This window comes from Globicephala melas, chromosome 15 (genome assembly GCF_963455315.2).
Source record: "Globicephala melas chromosome 15, mGloMel1.2, whole genome shotgun sequence".
Taxonomy (NCBI): domain Eukaryota; kingdom Metazoa; phylum Chordata; class Mammalia; order Artiodactyla; family Delphinidae; genus Globicephala; species Globicephala melas.
This window is the reverse complement of record NC_083328.1, coordinates 72921029-72935427: the sequence shown is the minus strand read 5'-3', so window position 1 is coordinate 72935427 and position 14399 is coordinate 72921029. Positions and strand designations below refer to the sequence as shown.

Here is a 14399-nt window from a genome sequence, read left to right as displayed (position 1 = left end):
CCCCTCCCCCCATCAGCATGTTTTGGAGGTCTGTCCATGTCAGTACATACAGCTCTACCTTATTCTTTTGGACTGCTGCATAGTATTCCACAGTTTATTTAAAGTATTCCCCTACTGATGGACATACAGGTTGCTTCCAGTTTTTTTTCCTGTTGTAAGTAGTGCTGCAATGAATACCTTTGTTTAAGTTTCCTTGTGCACATCCATGAACCCCTGGACATTGTTTTGGAAAGAGTACAGTGTGAGAAGTTGTTAGCAAAGGTTACCTTAATAACTAGCGATTAGCCTCACACACAAGAGGAGCAAGCGTCAAGAACCAGTTGCTGAAGTGCGGGATCATAGCTCCCGGCAGGAGGCTCCCTCTGGAGCTGATGGAAAGCTGAACCGTCTGATGGGTACCCGTTGGCCCAACTCTTGTGAGCACTGATGTAGAATCTTGTTCCCCTGGGAAACCTGCATCGAGATCCTTGAAGGTTGGGCTCCTTGATTGAAACTCTCACATGCTGAGTGCACCCCTGTGAGTAGGACTATTAAAAGAGTCGCAGCAGGACGTGGGGTTGAAGAGTAGCCAGTTCTTGAATTGGCTCCCGTTGAAACCCTTCAAAGATCGAGGGGAGGGCAGACTGAAAGATTGGACTCGCAGCATTGAAGTACAGCTGGATTGATCTCGCTGTTTGAAGAGTCGTTGGGACAGAACCGAGTCTAGGATATTTCATGTTGGGGTGACCAGTTCCGGTCTTCTGAATTCATCCCCCTTAAGCATAGTGAGCCTTCCCCAGGGGAATTTAGGTGCTGGCAAGAAGGAGCTCATTGATGGTGTGATTCTTAAATCCCAGATTATCTTGTCAGGGATGAGCAAAGCTGGCCACTAGTTAAAGTAGTAAAGACAGATTTCAATCAGCTCTTTACTATTGCAATAGGGCAAAAAGTCCAGCGTGAACTAAACATGTACACAGGGGACTGGGCGTTTTAAAGGGAGAATTCGGGAAAAGGGATGGGGGTGGGCAGAGGCTCTGAAGAGTCAGAAAGTGAAAATTTACATAAAGTGGGAAGGGGGTGTTGGTCCATTTGAAACATCTGGGTTTGCTAACTGGTACCTATTGAAGGTAGGCTCCGACCCTCCCACAGAGACTGGGAGATGGGCCCCATCATTAGGTGTTGGCTGGAATATATAGTCAGTTCATTCGGCAGCCTTGTGTTTTCTCAGTCAGGGACCTTAAGGGGGCAAGGGTCATCCTAGGGATGCAGCCTTGAGCTGTTAGAAAGTATATTCGTCTTTATAAACCAAGGTGGAAGCCTCGTTGAGAAAGAGCTCAGAGGAGCCTGGCTAGGGTTTGGCCAAGGAGAGAGTCTTTGTCACTTGAAAATAGAGAAACTCGCAGGGCGTTTGTCAGAGGCTCTGCTCCCCACCACAGTTTCCTACTGGGATGGCCTTCCCGCGGCAGTGGGATGACCAGGACCCTTTGCTTTCCTAGCTGTCCAGCAGAAGGAGATCACGCAGAGCCCGTCCACCTCCACCATCACCCTGGTGACTAGCACCCAGTCGTCGCCCCTGGTTACCAGCTCGGGGTCCACGAGCACCCTCGCCTCTTCAGTAAGCGCAGACCTGCCCATCGCCACCGCCTCAGCAGATGTTGCCGCGGACATCGCCAAGTACACTAGCAAAGTGAGTGCCGGCGGGACGTGGGAGGGTTGGCTTCCCAACAGGAACCACTTGGGTCATGACCTTGCAGGTTTTAGAGGGTGCTTGGGAGGGAAAACCCTGCTTTTACTGAGGATCTCTCAGACCAGACTCTTCCATTTGGGGCTGATGTGGGGTGTAAGCAGAGAAATATAGAAAGGACTGACCCTTCCTCTGAGAGGACTTAGATTCTAAGAGGAAAATGACATAGAATCGAAATTACCCTTCGGCATTCAAGTCACTCATTAGGAACAGATTTTCCTTAAGCTGCTGAAGCAGATGACTGTCCTTCAGTTCACAACCGACCAAGGGGTTAGTTTGCATTTAGAAGCCGTGTGGGACAAAAGTGACAGAGGCTTAAACGCAAGCCTTGCAAGGTTCCATGCCTGCACTTAGATCTTTCCAGCAACCAGGGTGGACCGGGGAGTGATGGATTCCCTCCCGGACTCATGCACACTTCGGGCACATTCCTTGTCGGGCAGTGTGGTGAGCAGGCTCGCCTGCCGTCTGTTCACTCACGGGCACCCTCTCGGCGCAGGCTCGCTCTTCTTCTCTCTCTCTCTCTCTCTCTCTCTCTTAAAGTTTATTTTATTGAGGTATACTTGATTTACAATGTTGTGTTAATTTTTACTCTATAGCAAAGTGATTCAGTTATTCTTTTCCATTATGGTGTATCACAGGATATTGATTATAGTTCCCTATGCTGTACAGTAAGACCTTGTTGTTTATTCTATATATTTATAACAGTTTGCATCTGCTAATCCCAAACTCCAGTCCATTCCTTCCCTGCTCCCTCTCTCTTAATTTGCCAAGCGCTTTTATGCTTACCGTTGAATTCAGGTGAATAAAAAGCCTGTAGCTCTCGGACTTCCCTGGCAGTCCAGTGGTTAAGACTCTGCGCTTCCACTGCAGGCCGTGTGGGTTCGATCCCTCGTTGGGGAGCTAAGATCCCTCATACTGCACCGTGCAGCCAAAAAGTAGGGGGGAAAAGAAAAGGCTTCAGTTCTCCTTGCTGTCAAATGAGAGTGCTCTGGAGTGATGTGCAGGTTCATGTCAGTAGACCACCTGGTAGTAAGAATAACCACCAGAAAGGCAGCTCCCTGGGAACAGGGTTTTATCTGTTCTGCTCATTGCTGGGGCTTAGAGCAGTGTCTGGCACACAGCAGATGCTTGATACGTAGTCGTCAAATGAAAGCATGTTGCTGCCTAACTAATTCTCATTATTGGGCTTCTTAGTATCATTAACTCTTTTTTTAAAAAATTATTATTAGTTATCTATTTTATACATATTAGTGTATACATGTCAATCCCAATCTTCCAGTTCATCACCCCCCCCAACCCCCACTTTCCCCCCTTGGTGTCCATACGTTTGTTCTCTACATCTGTGTCTCAATTTCTGCCCTGCAAACCGGTTCATCTGTACCATTTTTCTAGGTTCCACATATATGCGTTAATATACGATATTTGTTTTTCTCTTTCTGACTTACTTCACTCTCTATGACAGTCTGTAGATCCATTATATCTGTACAAATGACACTATTTAGTTCCTTTTTATGGCTGAGTAATATTCCATTGTACTACATCTTCTTTTTCCATTCGTCTGTTGATGGGCATTTAAGTTGCTTTCATGACCTAGCTATTGTAAATAGTGCTGCCATGAACATTGAGGTGCATGTGTCTTTTTGAACTGTGCTTTTCTCTGGGTATATGCCCAGTAATGGGATTGCTGGGTCATATGGTAATTTCTATTTTTAGTTTTTTGAGGAACCTCCATATTGTTCTCCATAGTGGCTGTATCAATTTACATTCCCAACCAACAGTGCAAGAGGGTTCCCTTTTCTCCACACCTTCCCTCTACAGCATTTGTTGTTTGTAGATTTTCTGGTTATGCCCTTTCTAACTGGTGTGAGGTGATACCTTATTGTAGTTTTGATTTGCATTTCTCTAATAATTAGTGATGTTGAGCAGCTTTTCATGTGCTTCCTGGCCATCTGTATGTCTTCTTTGGAGAAATGTCTATTTAGGTCTTCTGCCCATTTTTGGATTGTGTTGTTTGTTTTTTTAATATTGAGCTGCATGAGCTGTTTATATATTTTGGAGATTAATCCTTTGTCCGTTGATTCGTTTGCAAATATTTTCTCCCATTCTGAGGGATGTCTTTTCGTCTTGTTTGTAGTTTCCTTTGCTGTGCAAAAGCTTTTAGGTTTCATTAGGTCCCATTTGTTTATTTTTGTTTTAATTTCCATTACTCTAGGAGGTGGATCAAAAAAGATCTTGCTGTGATATATGTCAAAGAGTGGTCTTCCTATGTTTTCCTCTAAAAGCTTTATAGTGTCCAGTCTTACATTTAGGTCTCGAATCCATTTTGAGTTTATTTTTGTGTATGGTGTTAGGGAGTGTTCTAATTTCATTCTTTTACATGTAGCTGTCCAGTTTTCCCAGCACCACTTATTGAAGAGACTGTCTTTTCTCCATTGTATATCCTTGCCTCCTTTGTCATAGATTAGTTGATCATAGGTGTGTGGGTTTATCTCTGGGCTTTCTGTCCTGTTCCATTGATCTATATTTGTTTTTGTACCAGTACCATACTATCTTGATAACTGTAGCTTTGTAGTATAGTCTTGAAGGTCAGGGAGTCTGATTCCCCCAGTTCCGTTTTTTTCCCTCAAGGCCGCTTTGGCTATGTGGGGTCTTCTGTGTCTCCATACAAATTTTAAGATTTTTTGTTTTACTTCTGTAAAAAATGCGATTGGTAATTTGATAGGGATTGCATTGAATCTGTAGATTGCTTTGGGTAGTATAGTCATTTTTACAATATTGATTCTTCCAATCCAAGAACATGGTATATTTCTCCATCTGTTTGTATCATCTTTAATTTCTTTCATCAGTGTCTTATAGTTTTCTGCATACAGGTCTTTTGTCTCCCTAGGTAGGTTTATTCCTAGGTATTTTATTCTTTTTGTTGCAATGGTAAATAGTGTTACTTTAATTTCTCATACAGGTTTTTCATCATTAGTGTATAGGAAAGCAAGAGATATCTGTGCTTGAATTTTGTGTCCTGCAACTTTACCAAACTCATTGATTATCTCTAGTAGTTTTCTGGTGGCATCTTTAGGATTCTGTATGTATAGCATCATGTCATCTGCAAACAGTGACAGTTTTACTTCTTCTTTTCCAGTTTGTATTCCTTTTATTTCTTTTTCTTCTCTGATTGCCGTGGCTAGGACTTCCAAAACTATGTTGAATAATAGTGGTGAGAGTGGACATCCTTGTCTTTTTCCTGATCTTAGAGGAAATGCTTTCAGTTTTTCACCATTGAGAATGATGTTTGCTGTGGGTTTGCCGTATATGACCTTTATTATGTTGAAGTAGTTTCCCTCTATGCCCACTTTCTGGAGAGTTTTTATCATAAATGGGTGTTGAATTTTGTCCAAAGCTTTCCTCCATCTATTGAGATGATCATATGGTTTTTATTTTCCAGTTTGTTAATATGGTGTATCACATTGATTGATTTGCGTATATAGAAGAATCCTTGCATCCCTGGGTTAAATCCCACTTGATCATGGTGTATGATCCTTTTAATGTGGTGTTGGATTCCGTTTGCTAGTATTTTGTTGAGGATTTTTGCATCTGTATTCATCAGTGATATTGGTCTGTAATTTTCTTTTTTGGTAGTATCTTTTTCTGGTTTTGGTATCAGGGTGATGGTGGCCTCATAGATTGAGTTTGGGAGTGTTCCTTCCTCTGCAATATTTTGGAAGAGTGTGAGAAGGATGGGTGTTAGCTCTTCTTTAAATGTTTGATAGAATTCACCTGTGAAGCCATCCGGTCCTGGACTTTTGTTTGTTGGAAGATTTTTAATTACAGTTTCAATTTCATTACTTGTGATTGCTCTGTTCACATATTCTCTTTCTTCCTGGTTCAGTCTTGGAAGGTTATACCTTTGTAAGAATTTGTCCATTTCTTCTAGGTTGTCCATTTTATTGGCATAGAGTTGCTTGTAGTAGTCTCTTAGGATGCATTGTATTTCTGAGGTGTCTGTTGTAACTTCTCCTTTTTCACTTCTAATTTTATTGATTTGAGTCCTCTCCTTTTTCTTGATGAGTCTAATGGTTTATCAATTTTGTTTATCTTCTCAAAGAACCAGCTTTTAGTTTTATTGATCTTTGCTATTTTCTTTGTTTCTATTTCATTTATTTCTGCTCTGCTCTTTATGATTTCTTTCCTTCTTCTAACTTTGGGTTTTGTGTGTTTTTCTTTCTCTAGTTCCTTTAGGTGTAAGGTTAGGTTGTTTATTTGAGATTTTTCTTGTTTCTTGAGGTAGGCTTGTATAGCTATAAACTTCCCTCTTAGAACTGCTTTTGCTGCATCCCATAGATTTTTTTTTTTTTTTTTTAATGCGGTACGTGGGCCTCTCACTGTTGTGGCCTCTCCCATTGCGGAGCACAGGCTCTGGATGCGCAGGCTCAGCGGCCATGGCTCACGGGCCCAGCCGCTCCACGGCATGTGGGATCTTCCCAGACTGGGGCACGAACCTGTGTCCCCTGCTTCGGCAGGCGGACTCTCAACCACTGCGACACCAGGGAAGCCCCATCCCATAGATTTCGGATTGTTGTCTTTTCATTGTCATTTGTCTCTAGGTATTTTTTTATTTCCTCTTTGATTTCTTCAGTAATCTCTTGGTTATTTGGTAATGTATTGTTTAGCCTCCATGTGTTTGTGTTTTTTATGTTTTTTTTCCTGTAACTGATTTGTAATCTCATAGCGTTGTGGTCAGAAAAGATGTTTGATATGATTTAAACTTTCTTAAATTTACTGAGGCTTGATTTGTGACCCAAGATGTGATATGTCCTGGAGAGTGTTCCATGTGCACTTGATAAGAAAGTGTAATCTGCTGTTTTTGAATGGAATGTCCTCTAAATATCAATTAAATCTATCTGGTCTATTGTGTCATTTAAAGCTTGTGTTTCCTTAGTAATTTTCTGTTTGGATGATGTGTCCATTGGTGTAAGTGAGGTGTTAAAGTCCCCCACTATTATTGTGTTACTGTCGATTTCCTCTTTTAGAGCTGTTAGCAGTTGCCTTATGTATTGAGGTGCTCCTATGTTGGGTGCATATATATTTATAATTGTTATATCTTCTTCTTGGATTGATCCTGTGATCATTATGTAGTGTCCTTCCTTGTGTCTTGTAATATTCTTTATTTTAAAGTCTATTTTATCTGATGTGAGTATTGCTCCTCCAGCTTTCTTTGGATTTCCATTTGCTTGGAATATCTTTTTCCATCCCCTCACTTTCAGTCTGTATGTGTCCCTAGCTCTGAAGTGGGTCTCTTGTAGACAGCATATATATATGGGTCTTGTTTTTGTATCCATTCAGCGAGCCTGTGTCTTTTGGTTGGAGCATTTAATCCATTCACGTTTAAGGTAATTATTGATGTGTATGTTCCTATTACCATTTTCTTAATTGTTGCGGGTATGTTTTTGTAGGTCCTTTTCTTCTCTTGTGTTTCCCACTTAGAGAAGTTCCTTTAGCATTTGTTGTAGAGCTGGTTTGGTGGTGCTGAATTCTCTTAGGTTTTGCTTGTCTGTAAAGCTTTTGATTTCTCTATCAAATCTGAATGAGATCCTTGCTGGATAGAGTAATCTTGGTTGTAGGTTCTTCCCTTTCATCACTTTAAATATGTCATGCCACTCCCTTCTGGCTTGTAGAGTTTCTGCTGAGAAATCAGCTGTTAACCTTATGGGAGTTCCCTTGTATGTTATTTGTCGTTTTTCCCTTGCTGCTTTCAATAATTTTTCTCTATCTTTAATTTTTGCCAATTTGATTACTGTGTCTTGGCGTGTTTCTCCTTGGGTTTATCCTGTATAGGACTCTCTGTGCTTCCTGTACCTGGGTGGCTGTTGCCTTTCCCATGTTAGGGAAGTTTTCGACTATAATCTCTTCAAATATTTTCTCGGGTCCTTTCTTCTGCGACTCCTATAATGCGAATGTTGTTACCCAGAGGTCTCTTAGGCTGTCTTCATTTCTTTTCATTCTTTTTATTCTGTTCCGCAGCAATGAATTCCACCATTCTGTCTTCCAGGTCACTTATCCGTTCTTCTGCCTCAGTTATTCTGCTATTGATTCCTTCTAGGTATTTTTCATTTCAGTTATTGTATTGTTCATCTCTGTTTGTTTTGTTCTTTAATCCTTCTAGGTGTTTGTTCTTTAATTCTTCTAGGTCTTTGTTAAACATTTCTTGCATCTTCTCGATCTTTGCCTCCATTCTTTTTCCGACGTCCTGGATCATTTTCACTGTCATTATTCTGAATTCTTTTTCTGGAAGGTTGCCTATCTCCACTTCATTTAGTTGTTTTTCTGGTGTTTTATCTTGTTCCTTCATCTGGTACATAGCCCTGTGCCTTTTCATCTTGTCTATCTTTGTGTGAATGTGGCTTTTGTTCCACAGGCTGCAGGATTGTAGTTCTTGCTTCTGCTGTCTGCCCTCTGGTGGATGAGGCTATCTAAGAGGCTTGTGCAAGTTTCCTGATGAGAGAAACTGGTGGTGGGTAGAGCTGGCTCTTGCTCTGGTGGGCAGAGCTACGTAAATCTTTAATCCACTTGTCCGCTGATGGGTGGAGTGGGTTCCCTCCCTGTTGGTTGTTTGGCCTGAGGCGACCCAACACTGGAGCCTACCTGGCTCTTTGGTGGGGCTAATGGTGGAGTCTGGGAGGGCTCACGCCAAGGAGTATTTTCCAGAACTTCTGCTGCCAGTGTCCTTGTCCTCACGGTAAGACACAGCCACCTCCTGCCTCTGCAGGAGCCCCTCCATCACTAGCAGGTAGGTCATGTTCAGTCTCCTATGGGATCACTGCTCCTTGCCCTGGGTTCTGATGCGCACACTACTTTGTGTGTGTGCTCCAAGACTGGAGTCTGTTTCCCCCAGTCCTGTCGAAGTCCTGCAGTCAAATCCCGCTAGCTTTCAAAGTCTGATTCTCTAGGAATTCCTCCTCCCGTTTTCAGACCCCCAGGTTTGGAAGCCTGAGGTGGGGCTCAGAACCTTCACTGCAGTGGGTGGACTTCTGTGGTGTAAGTGTTCTCCAGTTTGTGAGTCACCCCTCCAGCAGTTATGGGATTTGATTTTATTGTGAGAGCGCCCCTCCTACCGTCTCACTGTGGCTTCTCCTTTGTCTTTGGATGTGGGGTATCTGTTTTGGTGAGTTCCAGTGTCTTTCTATCCTCAGTAACTCTTAATAGTAGCTAATGACAATAATGTAAGAGTATTTAGTAAATTACTAAGTAGGCAATAATAATACTTGACTCTTTAGTAATGAGTAAATTACTAATTAGTTACCAGTGGGTAAACTATTCAAGTTGATAGAATGGGTGACAAGAGTTGAGGATAGTTATTTCTAGACTTCTTGAAGTCTCATGATAGGAGTTGCTTTATTATTGAGTGTGAAAGGTAGAATCTTTTCTTTTAGTTCTAGATGGCGAGAGTGGTATATATAATTTTCTACTCATGAATTTCTGTTGGTCATTTTCTTTTTATTCTATCTAAGTGTATTATCTATTGCTACATAACAAATCACTACAAAACTTAGCAACTTAAAACCACACACATTCAACTCACAGTTTCTGTGGGTGTCGAGTCCAGGCTTGGCTGGGCTGGGTCCCCTGTTTCAGGACCTCTGGCAGGCTGCCTCCAAGGTGTCTGCTGGGGTTGGGGTTTCATCTGAAGATGTGACTGGGGAAGGATCCACGTCCAAGCTCACTTAGGTGGTTGTGGGCAGGATTCACTCCCTTGAGGGCTCTTGGACTGGGGGCCTCAGTTCCCGGCTGGCAGTTGGCTGGCGTCTACCCTCAGTCCCTTTCCCTGTGGCCTGCCCAGCGTGGCGGCTTGCTTCATGACAGCAAGGGGTAGAGAAAGCCTGCTAGCAAGATGGAAGTCACAGTCTTATGTAGGTGATCACGGAAGTGACGGACTGTTACCTCTACCATGTTCCGGGGGTTAGAAGCAGGTCACTAGGCCAGCCCGTGCTTGGAGGGGATTACAGCAGGGCACAAAGCCCGGAGGGCTGAGGTCACGGGGGGCCTTCTCAGAGTGTCTGTCACACTAGGTAGGATGATACTAGCAGGAGCCAGTGTCTGCATGGCATTGACTCTGGCCCAGACACTGTCCCAAGCACGTTTTATATGTTCCTTACTCAATCTTTATGACAGGTTGATGAGGACCGTACCGTTAAGCACACTTATTTTATAGATGAGAAAACTAAGACCTGGCGAGGCCACACAGCTTGTCCAGGGTCACATAATCAGTGAATGTGCAAGCTGGCGTTGGATGGTCGCCGCCAGGATCTAGTGAGTGTGCTCTTAACCTGCCTTTGAGCTGACTTGTGAATTCACACCAAGCCTGCTGAGCACAGCTGTCCAGTGTCCACACACTGGTTGTCCTTACATGTGGCTTTTTCAAGCAACTCCGCTTCTTGGGGGTAACTTTGTCTCTTATTTAGTATTTCTGCCCCCTTTTGAATAAAACACGAGAATTGTTACAGAGTCCCCGAGTTTCAGAACAGGAAGGATTCAAGTATTAGTTACTTATTACCATCCTCAGCGTTTCTTACCTGTTCATCACCTTGAACTAGTATCGACTTAGTATTCTTATTTAAATTGACTTAACTAGTTGAAATAAAATGAAGTCTATTGTTATACAGCAGAAACTAACACACCCTTGTAAAGCAATTATACCCCAATAAAGATGTTAAAAAAAAATGTAACTCAAATAAAGATGATAAAACACACACACACAAAAAAATGAAGTCTAACCTCACCAGATCCTGTTCTTTGTCAAGGCTTGAAGCTTAAGTCCATCTTCCTTTTGTTAAAGAGAGAGATTATGAGGAAAGTGTTAAAGACATAATGGCACCAAACGGAGCCTTTCTTCCTAATGTGATCTGTTGTAGGATTGCAAGAAAATTGAAACGGGGTAATTTTTAAAATTACTGATTTAAGAAAATGTCTGGTATTGCCCAAATGGCTTCTTGTTCTGCTTGCAATTGATTTGACTTTTTGTATCACCTTCCATTGATTTGGTCCAAGTTGTCTATTTACAGAAGAGAAAACTGAGGATGCTTTGCGGCTCTGGCTAGTGGTTTGCAGCAAACCAGTGTTCTCAGCTCCTGCAGCCACTTCTGTTCCATCCCCTACTGTTGCCCCCTTCACTCTTAGAGCAAAATTGAAGAATGAACTTTTTGACAGACGTTTTCTTTGCAGCTAAGAAAATGAACACAGTGACATAGTTTTGTAGCTGATGAACTTTCTTGTGTCTGAGGTGACCCAGAGTTGAAGACCCAGATTTGTGTGTTTTGGCAGAAGGGCTCTTTGTTGGCTTCTTTGCTATATTTGGAAGTAAGAATGAAGGTCAGTCCGCAAATTCATGATTTCTTTAAAATGGAATGTAACTATGGCATTAGTAAAGGATTGAATTTCATCCACTTTCTGAAGTTTTCTTGTAAAGCAATTTTGTTTTAATATTTTAAATGGATGTGGGTAAGGAGGCCCATACAGAGTGACTGACCATAAAGCACAAAGTGTTTTTTTTGTGTGTGTGTGGTACGCGGGCCTCTCATGTTGTGGCCTCTCCCGTTGCGGAGCACAGGCTCCGGACGCGCAGGCTCGGCGGCCATGGCTCACGGGCCCAGCCGCTCCGCGGTATGTGGGATCTTCCTGGACCGGGGCATGAACCTGTGTCCCCCGCATCGGCAGGCGGACTCTCAACCACTGCCCCACCAGGGAAGCCCAAGCACAAAGTGTTTTTAATGGCAGGGTCCCCCTGTGGCACCTGCAACAAGCTGGGGGCGGAAATCTCAACAGATAATTTATTCATTTTCCTCCCATTTTGGGGTGAATTGGGGGTTACTCTTTTGGGGGTTGGGAACGGTTTTGCAGTTACATGTTCACGTGAATTAATTTTTCTGTGAAAATGAGACAAACAGGTATTTCTTTAGGAACCACACTGAATTGTGGTTCAGAACCTGCCCACTCTTCCTCAGCAGGTACCGAACCACAGTCTTCTTGTGGTTTTCTCATTTAATCCTTTTGCGTACCTACAAGGGGGGCACTGTTATTATCCTTGTTTTATACATGAGGAAACCGAGTCTCAGAGTTGTGGATGAGAAGATGTAACAGTGAGAACAGATCTCGGGCATCAGATGTGAAGGTGCTGTTTGTCCTGCCTTCTTACTGAATTGGAACAAACTAAAGCACAGGGGGTCCTCGGCAGCGGCCAGGCCAGATCTGAGACCTAGTTTCGTCTCCTGTCCCCTCCTCTTCCTCCTGTGATGTGGGAGGTCAGTGGCCAAGTGGCAGATAGAAGAGAAACCCACCCTGCAAACACATTCCGTCAGCAGCCACCTGGGTGCCTGCTGCGTGGACGTGAGCTGTTGCCACAGACTTGCTGATGCCCTCAGGGGTCAAATAGTTAAAGAAAAGGAAGATGGGAAAGAAACTGGAAAGGCAGTGGATGCCCCGACCAAAAGCATTAAAATAGCAAACCAGCTAGATCTACACAGTGGACCATATTATTCATCCCTAAAAAGGAATACAGCACAGACAGATCTTGAAAACTTTCTGCGAAGTCGAAGGCAGTCACAGAGGACCAAGTATTGTGTGAGTCCCACATATATGAAATGATCTAGATTCTATCTAGAGACAGAAAAGCAGATTTGTGGTTATCAGAGGCTGGGGGGTGGTAATGTGGTTATTGCGGGGTGAAGGCTCACGGGGAGCAGAGTTTCTTTTTGGGGTAATGAAGAGGTTCTGAAATTGATTGTGGTCATGGATGTACAACACCGAATGGACTAAAAGCCATTAAATTGTACATAGTAAATGGGTGAATTGTATGGTATATGAATATCTCAGTAAAATGATAGTTTTTTTAAGGAGAAACAGTTTTAAAAAACCAACAGCAACAAAACAGTCTCTCCCTTGAGCCCACTGTGCTGGCCAAACCATCTTGGGGCCAAATTCATCCTCCCCACTTTAACCTGCGGCTATACATTAGCTTTATGGCTGTGAACTACTCCCATGATATGGCACAGGGAACTCGTGGGTGATTCCTACCCTGCCTGGTTCGTACCAGGCTCTCAACCTTGGCACTAGGGACACGTGGGGCTGGATAACTTTGTTGCAGGGGCCCTTCTGAGCACGGTAGGGTGTTTTGAGCATCCCTAGCTTCCACCTCCTCGATGCCATCAGCACCCCTCTCCCCCTCCCCCACCAGCCATGACAACCAAAAATGCTCAGTGTCCCAGGATGGACAAAATCACCCCCAGCGGAGAAACCACTGCTTTATGCAGATAAATTTTAGATGTATGTCATCTAGAAAAAGCCTCAGGGAAGCGATCACCTGAATCATTTCTGTTTTTATCTTTCAGATGATGGATGCAATCAAAGGCACAATGACGGAAATATATAACGACCTTTCTAAAAACACTACTGGAAGCACAATAGCCGAGGTCAGAGATGACACATTCAGTTCCCTATTTGCTAAGAGTGTTTTACGGGCTGCTGTAGGGGCACCGTGAAGAAGCGTCTCTGGAAATCCCTCTCGGGTCCTGTCTCTGGTCACAGGCTCGCTCTGCTGATGGGGGTTTGTGGTGAGGGTATTTCTTCACTTTGCTAGGAAGCTGGCGCTCTGCAGACACACCCTGCTCTGTGCAATCACTTCACTTCTACTCATACAGCCAAAACCAGAGCTTGAGTTGTTATTCCGCTGGTGAGACTGGACAGTAGTGCTTTTGACCCCATGTAAAATTGGATCCTTCATCTTCTCCCAAAGTTTGGACTTTTTTATACAGGTGATCCCTGTTGTCCAGGAATGTGTATCCCCAGCCTCCTTAATTTAGGCGATTGCTTAGAGAAGAGCGTGGTTAAAACTTTGAAATGTCCACTTAGGAAGTGACCATTTATTTAAAAAAAAAAAAAGCCTCCCTGAATTTCCCTCCCAGGCTAATTCCCTGCAAGCCCGATGCAAACAGGTCACCACGGGAAATGACAATGGCAGGACTTCTAGAGGTCATTGAAAGTCATGATGGAAAACTGGGGGGAGTCACATGCAGAGCCATTGACGACCTGGCAGGGTGAGGCTGGCACCCAGACGAAGAGGAAAAAATCTCCAGGAAGGTGTCCCTATAGGCCTTCAACAGAGAACCGCACGAATGTAAAGGTTTCAGGGAGGTCCCAAGAGAAATGGTGAATCTCCTGGGGTATTTTTGCTAATGTGACCCTCCTGATGATTGTGCTGGGACGTCAAACAAGAACTTAGAAAAACTTCCCCATCCTCACCCCCACCTGCTACCATACTTCGTTCCTTTTTGTTCATTTTAACTGGCGTGGAGTGGAAAGTATTGGATCCGTAATGTCTCACCTGAAACCTTGGGTCCAGATACGTGCCAGAATTTTCCAGATTTTAATGAGGTAATATGCAGCCCCCTCCCACGATTAGATACAGTGTTTTCTGCAGTGAAACAGTAATTGTTCCCACCGTGTTTGATAAATGAGGATTTCTCAACTTGACGTTTGTGCTTCGCTGTGGTGAGGGCCGTCCTGTCCATCTGGGACGTTTAGCCAGCATCTCTGGCCTCTACCCCCCGGGATGCCAGAAACAACCTGTAATGTCTCCAGGCACTGCAGTGTCGTGGAGGGAGGGAGGGGGGCAAAAATCATCCCAGTTGAG

At 43.6% G+C, this 14399-nt stretch overlaps 1 protein-coding gene across 23 annotated transcripts in view; it reads left to right on the top strand.

Annotated features, from left to right (window-relative positions):
- The window catches only part of ZMYND8 (zinc finger MYND-type containing 8), a 125390-nt gene that overhangs the window by 97401 nt on the left and 13590 nt on the right, over window positions 1-14399 (top strand). For all 23 annotated transcript variants that reach the window (XM_030848748.2, XM_030848760.3, XM_030848763.3 and 20 more), the window contains 2 exons: window positions 1476-1666; window positions 13099-13179. In XM_030848748.2, the coding sequence (XP_030704608.2) occupies window positions 1476-1666; window positions 13099-13179 (272 nt within the window). The remainder of the gene's footprint in view (window positions 1-1475; window positions 1667-13098; window positions 13180-14399) is intronic.